Here is a 13,859-nt window from a genome sequence, read left to right on the forward strand (position 1 = left end):
TTGTCTCTTTCAGATTACTGCAGTTTCACATCAAGATGATGGTGATGCAGAGATTCCAGCCAGTCCTCAGAACAGATCCTGCGGGAATAACAACAGAAGTCACCCTGGGGCCCCTGAATGAGACAGGGCGAGAGCTCCATGGCCCAGCTAGGTGGGGTCTACGAGCCCATGCCAGCCTGAAGCTGCAGGAGACAGACCTTCGCCGTCCGCCTCCCGTGAAGATTTTTGGGGTTCTTGTCTCTCAGAGGGATTTGAGGTAGGAGGTGGAGGGGCCTCTGGGCTGGAAGCTGGTGTTTGTCAAGTGGAGTGAAGCTCCACTCAAGGACAAAACTAGCGGCAGCAGCTGAGCCCTGCTAGAGTCAAGAGGTAAGGTGCCAGTGACTGAGGTCAAAGAATACTCCCCTGTACAAGGGCCGGAAGGCTCCCCGGAGGCCGAAAAGGGAGGGGACCCCACCCCATATTGAGTGTGGACATGCCCCCGCGGGCCTCTGGTGGGATCAGACCCACAGTTTGGTCCTGACTCAGGCCTGACTCTGCTCCACCCTGAGGTCCGACTCTGGTGCACACTCAGGTCCGACTCTGGTGCACACTCAGGCCCAACTCTGGTCACACTCAGAGCCCTGAATCTGGTGCACACTCAGGTCTGACCCTGCTCCACCCTGAGGTCAGACTCTGGTCCACACTAACGCCTGGCCCCGTTCTGACTTAGCATGATGCTGGTACTCACTTGTCCTGACTCTGGTCCACACTGAGGCCTGACCCTCCGTTCTAAAGCCTGACTCTTCTGTACACTCAGGCCTGACTCCGATCCACAGTGATGCCTGACCTGTCCACACTGAGGAATGACTGATCCACAGAGGTTTGTCTCTTGCCCACAATGAGGCCTGACTCTGGCCTCACTAGGACTTGGCTCTGGGCCACACTGAGGCCTGACTGGTCCACACCGAGGCCTGTTGGTCTACACCGACCCCTGATTCCACTCCACACTCAGGCCTGACTGGTCCACAGTGAGGTTTGACTCTGCTTTCCACACTGAGGCCTGACAGTGCTCCTGCCTCAGGCCTGACTCTGGTCCACACGTAAGTTCTGACTCCGCTCACACTGCAGTCTCTCTGTGCTCTGCACCGGGGACCGACTCTCGTCCACACTGCAGCCTGAATGTTCTTTCTCTAAGCCGTGACTCTCGTCCTTGTAAGGCATGAATCTGGTCTTCACTAGGCCTTGCTCATGTCCTCAGTAAGACCTCGTAATAGGAAATCCACTCTACGAAATATAAATTAAGTGTGGACTGTCAGTAATTCAGAAACTGATACATGCTGCCAAGCAGAAGTCAAATATAAACATATTTTTTAAAATACAGACATACAGAAAGTTTTATGACATCATCTGCTCCACGCCTATGCAGACACTAGATGACACCTGCATGCCGTGGATGACTGCACTGGAAGTATAGACAAGTCAGAGCTGCAAGCTGCGTGCAGGAGGAGAGACGATGGACAAAGAAGAGGGGGTACAGACATGAAAGGCAGTATTATTCTGCCATAAAACATGATCAAAATTACCTTTTCCAGCCTCGGTGAGGAAAAAGATGACCATGATCTTGGAGGGAGGGGGCAGTGAGCGGTGCTGAAGACAGTCGTGGTTCCCTCTGAGGAACTGGACCTGGGGAGCCGGATGAGAACCAGGAGTCCTCGCCGCCAGACCAGCAGGGGCCAGGGGCAAGAAGCCAAGTGACCCGCTGAAACGATGAATGTTTCAAAGAGCCAGAAACCTGTTAAAAGAGGTACGGAGTTCACTTCTGGAGACACGGCATAGCATGTGGGCCAGCAGGCGGAAGAGAGTTTGTTTAAGACAGAAGCGGGGCAGAGATACGCGCAGAGACAGAGGGCGCGGCCGTCCTGGATGAGGAGCCCGGGAAGAGGAGGTGGAAACCCTCAGCCAGGACCGTCCTGCCGGGTCTGTTTGCCTTTGCCAATTACCCTGTCTCTTCTTCACACCCGACTGGCCTCTGGACCCGCCCCAACATGCGTGCAACAAAAAGAAAGCAACCAACACGTGGGGAAATGTTTGCAAAGAAGGATATCCACAAGGAAACCATCTACAGATATGCAGACTGCTCTTTCAGCTCAATTTAAACAAAGCAAACAACCAAATAGGCAAGTGGGCCAAAGACCTACATGGAAACTTCTCCCAAGAAGGCATCCAGACAGACATAAAGCCCGTGAAGACTGCTCAGCGTCACTATTATAGGAAAATGCAGTTCAAAACTTCACCACAGTATCAGCTCATCCCACTCAAAATGGCCATCATGCCGAAGATCTACAAAGATTAGTGCTGCCGGGGGGGTGGGGGGCATGGAGTCCTCCACATTGCGGGCGGGGATGTAAATGGGTGGGTGCAGCGCCAAGGACAGCAGCGTGGAGAGCCCTTAAAGCAGCAGTTGTCGAGTTCCCACGTGATCCGCAAGCCCACTCCTTGCCTTAGATCCGGAGAAAAGGACAGGCTCACCCCCTCTTTTCAGGGCAGCACTGTTGATAACATCCAAGACAGCATCAACCAAAATGTTCATCAACAGAGAGACGAATCACTGGTCCATCGAGACACTGGAGTACACTCAGCCATCAAAAACAACTGAAGCATGCCGTTGTCAGCATCAGTGGACCCAGAGACTTAGCATACTGAGTGAAGTCAGGGAAAGGGGAATTTATCACTTACAGGTGGAATCTGTAAATTCATACAAATGAACTAATTTGTAAACAGACACAGACTCACAGACTTAGAAAAGCAACTTCTTTTTATTTTTAAAAAAAGAAATAGGGGAGGGAGACATTAAGAAGTTAGGACTAACATATATACACGCTGTTATCTGGGAGATAATCCAAAAGGACCTACGGAATCGCACAGGGAAGTCTAGAGAACACACTGACAGAATCTATATGGGAAAAGACCCCGAAAAAGAAAATCCATGTGTCTATGTATAAATGAATCAAGTTCCTGTAAGCCTAAAACAAACACAATATGGGAAATCAAATCTACTCCAATAGAAAGTGAAAGTGAAGTTGCTCAGTCGTGTCTGACTCTTTGCGACCCCAGGGACTGTAGCCCACCAGCCTCCTCCGTCCATGGGATTTTCCAGGCAAGAATACTGGAGTGGGGTGCCATTTCCTTCTCCAGGAGATCTTCCCAACCCAGGGACTGAACCCTGGTCTCCAATAGAAAAAAAAAAAGTGGAGCATGAAGAAATGCTGCCGCCTTGTTGTCACTTTTGGTAACAACAGAAAAACCTGTCTTATGGGTATTTAATATTCACAGTGGTTGACTGGCATCACAGACTCCATGGACACGAGTTTGAGCAAGCTCCAGGCGTTGGTGATGAACAGGGAGGCCTGGCGTGCTGCAATCCATGAGGTCTCAGAGTCGGATATGACTTAGTGACTGAACTGAACTGAACTGAAGTCTTAGAGACTTAAGGGAAAAAACACCAGCCCTCTACAAACTGCCCTCTACCCTGCAGTAAATCACGGGAAAAGAATTCAACACAGGGCCAATGTTCAAGACGTCTACTTGAAGACATAAATTGTAGTCACATGGGAAGAAACAAAAAGTCCGCGGAGAGCTACTCAGCTTCACTAATTGTGTGTGCATGTTCACAGTGGCTCAGCTGTGTCCCAGTCTTTGTGGCCCCTTGGACTGTGGTCCGCCAGGCTCCTCTGTCCATGGGATTTTCCAGGGAAGAATACTGGAGTGGGTTGCCATTTCCTCCTCCAAGGGATCTTCCCAACCCAGGGATCAAACCCGGGTCTTTTCTGACTCCTGCGTTAGCAGACGGATTTTCTTTACCACTGAACCACCTGAGAAGCCCTTACTAATTATTAAGAGACTGCACTGCAAGTCAAAACTACACCGAGGTGTCACCTTACACCACTCAGAATGGCCATCCTCCAAAAGATCTTCAAAGATGAAAGGCTGCCAAGGCCGTGGGGAACAGGGAATCCTCCTATGCTGTGGGTGGGGAGGGAAGCGGGTGGGTGCAGGCACCGTGGAAAACATCTGTAGGTTCCTTAAAGCATTAGATACAGAGAAGCCACATTTTCCAGCCATCTCAGTTCTGGGTCTAAAACTAAAAAATATCCTAATTTGAAACACGTTCACTCCTATTTTTAGGGCAGCACTGTTCACAAGACCCAAGACACAGCTTCAACTAAAATGTCCATCAATATTTTCTATCGGAAAAATGAAGAGTAACTGGTTCATCTATACACTGGAATCTATTTGGCCATCAAACAAAAAAAAAGTAAAAAAAAACCATGCCATTGGCAGCAGCATGGCTGAACCAAGAGATGATGGTACTAAGTGAAGTCAGAGAGAGAAAGATAAATGCTTAAAAATATCACTTACAAATGAAATCTATACATTCATAGACACGAACTAATTTCTAAACAGTAACACTTTCAGACTAAGAAAATCAGCATGTGATTAATTTATTTTAAAGTTATGGGGGAGAGATACACTTAGAGGTTACAAGGAACATATACACACTAGTCGGTATCAGAGATAATATAAAAAAGACCTACTGAATAGCACAGGAAGTCGACTGAACAGACTCTGATAACGTATAGAGAAAAAACCCTGAAGAAGAATAGATAAACACGTATGTATAATTCAGTCAAGCCCCTGTTCACCTAAAATAAACACAACATCTGAAATAAACCCCACTTCTATAGAAAATTTAAAAATTACCAAAGTAAAAAAACAAAATTCCAAAACCCAATGGAGCAACAAATATTTCTGCCTTGTGGCCACTTTTGGCAACAGCCACTGAAAAATCTATGCTGTTCGGTTCAGTTCAGTCACTCAGTCATGTTCAACCCTTGCGACCCCATGGACCGCAGCACACCAGGCATCCCTGTCCATCACCAACTCCCGGAGTTCACCCAAACTCATCTCCATTGAGTCAGTGATGCCATCCAACCATCTCATCCTCTGTCATCCCCTTCTCCTCCCGCCTTCAGTCTTTCCCAGCATCAAGGTCTTTTTGAATGAGTCATCTCTTTGCATCAGGTGGCCAAAGGATTGGAGTTTCAGCTTCAGCATCAGTCCTTCCAATGAACACCCAGGACTGATCTCCTGTAGGATTGACTGGTTGGATCTCCTTGAGGTTGAACTTTATTTTTTTTTTTTCATTTATTTTTATTCATTGAAGGCGGAATGTTGAAATTTAAAACCCGTCTCTGCTCCCTAAGTCGCCCCGTCGTCCAACCGGAGCCCGGGTGTGGACACGCAGAGTGAGGCAGGGTCAGCACGTGTCCTGCCCAAGGTCGGCGCCCAGACACAGCTCCACGGTCCTCTCCAAGACTTCCTCTGTCCTGTCTGTTTTCTGCCCTGAGACTGAACATGAGGAAGCACACACTGCCTGGACCTGGCTCTGGAGCTCTGTGCAGGGAACTGTCAACCAGGGTGGGCCAGGAGCTGGTGAGTCCGCAGTTACAGGGACGGAATCCCCAGACCTGCTGCACCCCCAGATGCCACCACGCCCGCAGAAGCTGGGTCGGCCACGCTGTCTGCACAGCGAGCGTGGCACGTGTCCCAGGAGGAGCCGGTTTTATCCCTCGTGCTGTTCATCCCCCTCGGGTGATTAAGCAATTAAAGTTCCTCACTGCACAGCCAGACCGCAGGTGGAAACACTCCTGTGTCCTCTGTGGAAAATCAGAGCTGAGAGCGTAACTGGGCATTAAAGGGGCAGGTGAAGGTGCACCAGTCACTTCCTTCCTGCACCTTCTCCTGGGCGTGCTCCTCGGGGCGGCGTCATCTCCTCATCATCACAGCCCTTAGCTCCATCCTGGGAAGAGGTCTGGCTCCAGTGACTTCACGCTCCCTGGTTCCTGCTCTGTACGGCGGGAGCTCTCTTTCTAATCTGGAAAGCAGCCCATTTTGAAGACGTTATTCCCACCTCAAAATGCTGTGGATCCCTGATGCCCCCAGGCCTCCACAGGAGGATGATGCCTTTTATTGGTACAGTTATTTGAGCGCTTTGTAGGGACAGTCACACCTGTTTTCACATTGTCTATGGGCAGTGTCTACCTGCAAAGGTGGCCTTAATAGGTGTGGCAGAGACCACACAGCCCATAACTCTAAAACATCTACTCGCTGATGCTTTATAAAAATCTGCCTCACGTGGCTTTTGATGGCCAAGTCGAAGATCTCTACCAGGGTCCATCTTTGGCAGGATTCAGGGGGTACCCTCAGGATGAACGGCATCGGTGAGAGAGAGAGAAGACACGTGAGACCAGCCTTGATAGGGCCAAGTCTGTGTTTTACTTTTTGACAACCGGTTTTATACCCTTTCACAGAACGTTTTCAAGGTACAAGATGCTTACTCATGATTACACAGGATTAGCATTACATCATTTTGGGGTTTTTTTGTTGTTGTTGTGGGTTTTTTTTTTTAATTTTTATTTTTTTTATTTTTCAGTGGGTTTTGTCATACATTGATATGAATCAGCCATAGAGTTACACGTATTCCCCATCCTTGTCCCCCATCCCACCTCCCTCTCCACCCGATTCCTCTGGGTCTTCCCAGCCCACCAGGCCCGAGCACGTGACTCATGCCTCCCACCTGGACTGGTGATCTGTTTCACCACAGATAATATACATGCTGTTCTTTCGAAACATCCCACCCTCACCTTCTCCTACAGAGTTCAAAAGTCTGTTCTGTACTTCTGCGTCTCTTCTTCTGCCCTGCATATAGGGCCATTGTTACCATCTTTCTAAATTCCGTATATATGTGTTAGTATACTGTAATGTTCTTTATCTTTCTGGCTTGCATCACTCTGTATAATGGGCTCCAGTTTCATCCATCTCATTAGAACTGATTCAAATGAATTCTTTTTAACGGCTGAGTAATATTCCATGGTGTATGTGTACCATAGCTTCCTTATCCATTCGTCTGCTGATGGGCATCTAGGTTGCTTCCATGTCCTGGCTATTATAAACAGTGCTGCAGTGAACATTGGGGTGCACGTGTCTCTTTCAGATCTGGTTTCCTCGGTGTGTATGCCCAGAAGTGGGATTGCTGGGTCATATGGTAGTTCTATTTCCGGTTTTTTAAGAAATCTCCACACTGTTTTCCATAGTGGCTGTACTAGTTTGCATTCCCACCAACAGTGTAAGAGAGTTCCCTTTTCTCCACACCCTCTCCAGCATTTATTGCTTGTAGACTTTTGGAAAGCAGCCATCCTGACTGGCGTGTGATGGTACCTCATTGTGGTTTTGATTTGCATTTCTCTGATAATGAGTGATGTTGAGCATCTTTTCATGTGTTTGTTAGCCATCTGTATGTCTTCTTTGGAGAAATATCTGTTTAGTTCTTTGGCCCAGTTTTTGATTGGGTCATTTATTTTTCTGGAATTGAGCTGCAGGTGTTGCTTGTATATTTTTGAGATTAATCCTTTGTCTGTTGCTTCATCTGCTATTATTTTCTCCCAATCTGAGGGCTGTCTTTTCACATTGCTTATAGTGTCCTTTCTTGTGCAAAAGCTTTTAAGTTTCATTAGGTCCCATTTGTTTATTTTTGCTTTTATTTCCAATATTCTGGAGGTGGGTCATAGAGGATCCTGCTGTGATTTATGTCGGAGAGTGTTTTGCCTATGTTCTCCTCTAGGAGTTTTATAGTTTCTGATCTTACATTTAGATCTTTAATCCATTTTGAGTTAATTTTTGTGTATGGTGTTAGAAAGTGTTCTAGTTTCATTCTTTTACAAGTGGTTGACCAATTTTCCCAGCACCACTTGTTAAAGAGGTTGTCTTTTTTCCATTGTATATCCTTGCCTCCTTCGTCGAAGATAAGGTGTCTAAAGGTTTGTGGATCTATCTCTGGGCTTTCTATTCCGTTCCATTGATCTATATTTCTGTCTTTGTGCCAGTACCATACTGTCTTGATGACTGTTGGTTTGTAGTATAGTCTGAAGTCAGGCAGGTTGATTCCTCCAGTTCCATTCTTCTTTCTGAAGATTACTTTGGCTATTCGAGGTGTTTTGCATTTCCATACAAATTGTGAAATTATTTGTTCTAGTTCTGTGAAAAATCATTGGTAGCTTGATAGGGATTGCATTGAATCTATAGATTGCTTTGGGTAGTATAGCCATTTTGACAATATTGATTCTTCCAATCCATGAACACAGTATATTTCTCCATCTGTTTCTGTTCTCTTTGATTTCTTTCATCAAAGTTTTATAGTTTTCTATATATAGGTCTTTTGTTTCTTTAGGTAGATATACTCCTAAGTATTTTATTCTTTTTGTTGCAGTGGTGAATGGTATTGTTTCCTTAATTTCTCTTTCTGTTTTCTCATTGTTAGCGTATAGAAATGCAAGGGATTTCTGTGTGTCAATTTTATATCCTGCAACTTTACTATAATCGTTGATTAGCTCTAGTAATTTTTTGGTAGAGTCTTTAGGGTATTCTGTGTAGAGGATCATGTCATCTGCAAACAATGAAAATTTCACTTCTTTTCCTATCTGAATTCCTCTTACGTCTTTTTCTGCTCTGATTGCTGTAGCCAAAACTTCCAAAACTATGTTGAATAGTAGTGGAGGTGGGCACCCTTGTCTTTCAAATATCTTTTGATCTTGATTTCTAACATAACTCCACAGTGGTAAGAGAACAGACTCTGTATGACGTCAATACCTTTAGACCATGATAATTTTGCACCTTGTTTTATGTGCCAGGATATATTCCAGTGCCTCCTGGTGTACAGTCTATGGAAACTTGAATCGAATTTGCACCCTGTTGCTGTGTGAAAATTATGTAAATTTTAATTATGTTGAATTGATTCAAAGTGCTCTTCGGATCTACTCTTTCTACTTCTCTGTATATTCATTCTATTAATATTTGATATTGAAACTCCAAATAAAAAATCTTAATTTATCCACTTAAAAGTAATTGTAATATATAGTGGAACTATATGTAACCTTCTTCTGTATTTTCCAGATCTCCTGTAAATGTGTTATTCTACTTTCATAATTTAAAATGTATATGTATATTTAAAGAGATTTGTCTCAAGCACCTCCTTGTAAATAGTGCTCCTACTGCCCAACACCAACCCTATGTGACGATCCAAAATGCCCCCGTCCATGAGCCAACCACACATCCCCATGGGATTCCAACAGGCTTTCCAGTGAGAAGTTGTTCTTTTTTGCTCCCTTATGTTTCTTCCTGGGTATGTGTTCATGTCTTCATATCATTTAGGGCTGACTCAGAGTCTTCTCAAGTCACCATTTAGGATGAGGAACTGTCAACACCCAAAGTCCTGTCCACTGTCACTTTTCAGGTCAAGTACCCCAAACCCCACACTATAGGCATCTTCTTCATTTTTACTGCAAAGTCACAAATAGCTTGCTCACTTTACTTCTGTGATTCCACTTCTTCCCCAAACAAGAATTTTCTTGAGGAAACTCACTTAGACCCTGAGTAGGTGAAACTTAATATACAGAAACATGGGTATAATTGGAACAGAATCTTCCTATTCACAGTAGCTAATCTCCTTATATGAAGGCATTCATTTTTTCTCTTCAGTTATGTCTTGGGCTGGCTAAGAAGTCCGTTTGGGTTATTCCGAAAGATGTATGGAAAAACCTGAATGAACTTTTAGGCCAAGCCAACAATATAGACAAAAAAGATAGGCAGGATGGTTAGGCATTGAGTTAATAAGCATCTAAGCCACCTTTGAGCAGATAATACATAGACTGAGGTGGATATGGTCCAGGATTCTGACTGTTGGTGGAACATTCATAAGCACAGAAGAGGGGAAGGGTAGGATCAGCCCTAGAGTTCAGTTTTTAATTGGAGGAATCATGACTAACTCATGTTTCTGTTGTTCAGTTGGTCAGTTGTGTTCGACTCTTTTGCGACCCCATGGACTGTAACCCGTCAAGCTCCTCTGCCCATGGGATTTCCCAGGCAAGAATATGTGAGCGGGTTGCCATTTCCTTCTCCAGGGGATTTTCTCGACCCAGGGATTGAACCTGAGTCTCCTGCATTGGTAGGCAGTTCTTTACCACTGAGCCACCAGGGAAGCCCAGTAACAAGTTGCTGATCATCATAACCTTTTTATGTCGATTGAGTTAGAAATGTGCTTGCTTTTTTAAGCAAGCAAGGTGACTCTGTTACATGACTTGGCGATGAAACCCACTGCCAGCTTGTTTAACTCAACCCAGTCCTACCGATGTTTGTTGGGTGCTGGCTACGCCCCCAGGAGGCTGTGTGGGCTGTGGTTATCCACCCCAGATGACACAGAACAAGCCGTGGCTGAAAACTGATTGACAACCAGGATTCTGAACACTTCAGCCACTACTCAACACGTGTCTCCTCTCCTGCTCTGGACTCAGAGGGAGCTTTAAGCGCCCTGTGTGTCCATCGAGAGGTGAATGGATAAAGAAGTTGTGGTGTCTGTGGGTGTGTGTCTGTGTGTGTGTGATGGAATATTACTCAGCGATGAAAGGAGGACATGAGTCACTCCTACTGAAGTGAATGAACCTACAGCCTGTCACAGAGTGAAGAGAGCCAGAAAGAGACAAGGATAATATATTCTCGCGTATATATGGAACCTACAAAGGTGGTACTGATGAACCTACTTGGAGGGCAGGAATAGCGATGCAGATGCAGAGAACAGACTTGTGGCCACAGCGGGGCAAGGAGAGCGTGGGATGGCTTGAGGGAGTAGCACTGAAACATATACACTGAGGGATGTCACACAGAGAGCCAGGGGGCGTCTGAGGGAACAAGCGAGGAGCTCAGCCCAGTGCTCCCTGAGGGGTGGGGGGCGGGAGGGAGGGACACGTGTATGCCTGTGGCCCTTCACGTCGATGCATGGCAGAAGCCGCCACAATATTGTAAAGCGGATATCCTCCACATGAAAACAAGCAAAGAGCCCTTCAGCGTCCGGTCTCTCCTCAGGCTTTCGGAGGCTGCTGGGGCCCCGCTGCTTTAGGAGTCTATCTGGCGTGAGTGGAAATGAACGAGGGAAAGAACGAGTGACGGCTCGCACGCATGGGTGAAGGGAGATCTCTTGCTCCAACAGACGCCTGCCAGTAGCCGCTGAAGGCGGAAAGGAGGCCAGGCGGACGCTTTGACTCGGGAGGGCGCTGGGGCGGGAGCGGAGGAGGTGCGCCGGGACGGCGGCCGCACGCGGGCCCGGTCTCAGGACGTCTCCCCGCGGAGGACTCGCTGACCGATCGCAGGGCCCGTGGTCCCGGAGCGTGGAGACGCCTGCCAGGCGCCGTGACGGGGCTGGGACCGGCAGACGCGGCGTGCGCCCCCAGCAGGAAGCCTGAGAACGCCTCAGAGCCTTTCTTTCTTTCTAAAGGGATCCCCCTCCGCCCCGTGTGGACCATTTCTAAGCCCTTTCTGAATTTCTAACAGTATTGCTTCCGTCTTACGTGTTTCACTTTTGTCCGGGAGGCCTGTGGGGTCTTAGCTCCCCGACTGGGGCTGGAACCCGCGCCCCCTGCGATGGAAGGCGAAATCCTAACCAACCACCGGGAAACCGGGGAAGCCCAGCGACTTGACTGGTTCAGGAAGCTTTACTGAGATGTCACTGACACGGAAAATATGTGCGTGTGAGGCGTGCAGCATGGCACTAGGATACGGGAATATACTGTGAAGTTATTACCACAGGAAGGTTGACAACTCCATCCCCTCACAGAACTACCGTTTCTCCCAGCTGGTGGTGATAACAGGGAAGATGTACTCTCTCACTGACTTTCTGTCATACGGTGAGTGTATAGTGCAGGACTGTTAGGTCCCGACCCCAAGCGGTGCATCAGACCCTCAGAACTTATTCATTTTATAACTGTAGCTCCATGCCCGTTGACCAACAACTCCTCACTGCCCTGACCTCCCGGCCCCTGGAAACCACTATAAACTCTCTGTTCCATGAGTTTGGCTTTTTCAGATTCCACGGACAGAAGCTGCCACACAGTACTTTTCTTTCTCTGTGCAGTTTATCTCAATTAGCAGAGTGCTGCATTAGCATTGTGCTGCAAATGGCATTATTTCACTCTTTTTTATGGCTATGTAATACTCCAGCGCTGGAGGAGGAAATGAAACCCACTCCAGTATTCTTGCCTGGGAATCCTGGTGGACAGAGGAGCCTGGTGAGCTGCAGCCATGAGGTTGCAGAGTTGGACACGACTGAGCGACTCAGCGCAGCACAGTGCTGACTTCAGCAGCAGCAACTTCTAGTTATAAAATGAGTAAGTCACCGATATACAATGTACAAGTGGTTCAAGAATTACATATACTTCACACGACGAGAAGTGGTAAGAGAATCAATCTTCAAAGTTTTCACAATAAAAAATTTCCGTCAAAAAAAAAAAATTTCCCTCAGTACAGTACAGCTTGGAGGTGGGTATTGTTAACTAGAATTATTGAACTCATCATCTGTAACATATACAAATATTCAACATAATGTTGTAAGTACTGAAGTGATGTAATGTCACAATTATTATACTTTAAAAAAATTAGCCACTCAATACTTAAAGATGAGAATTAGTTATTATTGATGGCATCTACTAGATATTTATCACATTAAGCATTATTTCTATTGACTCCAGAGCAGATCCTAGGCATTCTAGGATCCCTCAGGAGCAGCAGAAAAGGGGAAACAGTGGGAAAACATGAGGCCAAGACATCAGAAGTCTGTATCAACCACAGACGAAACTCTAAAACAACAGTGATATAAAAACAAAAAGTGAAATTCAGTATGTAAACGACAACAAAGGTGACCACCAGCATCAGGACGGTGCAGGCGGCTCTGGTCTCCGGGGGGCATCTGTGGTGTCCAGTGCGGGTGTGAATATACTGAACCCTCTGGTGGTGTCTGAGCAGGAGAAGCACCATGGAGCCACTGGACCAGACCATGAGGATAAGAAACATGGTATCAGAGACGGACCACAGGTAGAAAAAGCCTGCATGAGGAGCTGAGGGGGAACAGAACCACTTGCTCCGACTACCAGAATAGTTGTGTATATCCTGAGGACCAGTGATTTTCAGAAGAACAGAGATGTATGTTAAGAGGTTGAGCATCCAGCAGGTGCAGCAGGAAGGACCAATGACCCTGGGGACCCTTCCTCTGAGCATCATCCACTCCGCTCTCCTAGGGGTGAGAGTGAAGGCCTGATAGGTGCTCAGGATGCAGGTGGAGCAGAGGGCGGTGCTGAGAGCCACCCTCTGGATGTAATATAGTAATTTACACCCAAGGCTGGAGAGGGGGTTTCTCAAAAGAAGATCTGTAATTATATGGGGAATTCCAGAGGACAGAAGAAACAGAAGATTGGACAGGGCCACGTGGGTGAGGATCGTGTCTGTAGGTTTCTGCCTGTGGCCAGGCAAGACTGGAGAGATGCTGCGGGAGAAAAGGATGGCATTGCCCAGAGCCCCAGCCACCACCTGGAACAGAGAGATGGCTTTCACAGCCGCCTCCCCTGCGTTTCTCAGGGCATCTTTGTGAAAAGACATGGAGAGGACATCAGAGTGGCCTGCAGCGGATAGGGGGCTGTGTGGGTGTCGACATATGCAGTCTTCTCACAGAACCAACACTGGGAAAGAATTCCTGCTTTCTGCTCTTCTGAGAAGGGAGACACGGTCATGATCCACAGGAGGGGCTCAACCTGGAGCACACATGCATGATACCGGTTACACTTTTCACTCCGATTATATTTATTTCTATTATTTTGGCACTTCCTTATTCTCCACCAGCATGTCAGGTCCATGAAGTAAAGAACCACATCACTTGTTCAGCAACACGGTGTGATGCATAATAGATGTTACAAACTCTGTACTAAGTGTATGACAATGTGACT

General features: G+C 46.8%; 1 protein-coding gene across 1 annotated transcript in view; it reads right to left on the reverse strand.

Annotated features, from left to right (window-relative positions):
• LOC136157659 (cationic amino acid transporter 3-like) overlaps positions 1-13,859 on the reverse strand; it is a 72,827-nt gene that overhangs the window by 31,799 nt on the left and 27,169 nt on the right. Inside the window, 3 exon segments of the mRNA XM_065919475.1 lie at positions 1,563-1,662; positions 10,632-10,769; positions 11,045-11,286. Coding sequence (XP_065775547.1) covers positions 1,563-1,662; positions 10,632-10,769; positions 11,045-11,286 — 480 coding nt within the window.

This window comes from Muntiacus reevesi, chromosome 2 (assembly GCF_963930625.1).
Source record: "Muntiacus reevesi chromosome 2, mMunRee1.1, whole genome shotgun sequence".
Classification (NCBI taxonomy): Eukaryota; Metazoa; Chordata; class Mammalia; order Artiodactyla; family Cervidae; genus Muntiacus; species Muntiacus reevesi.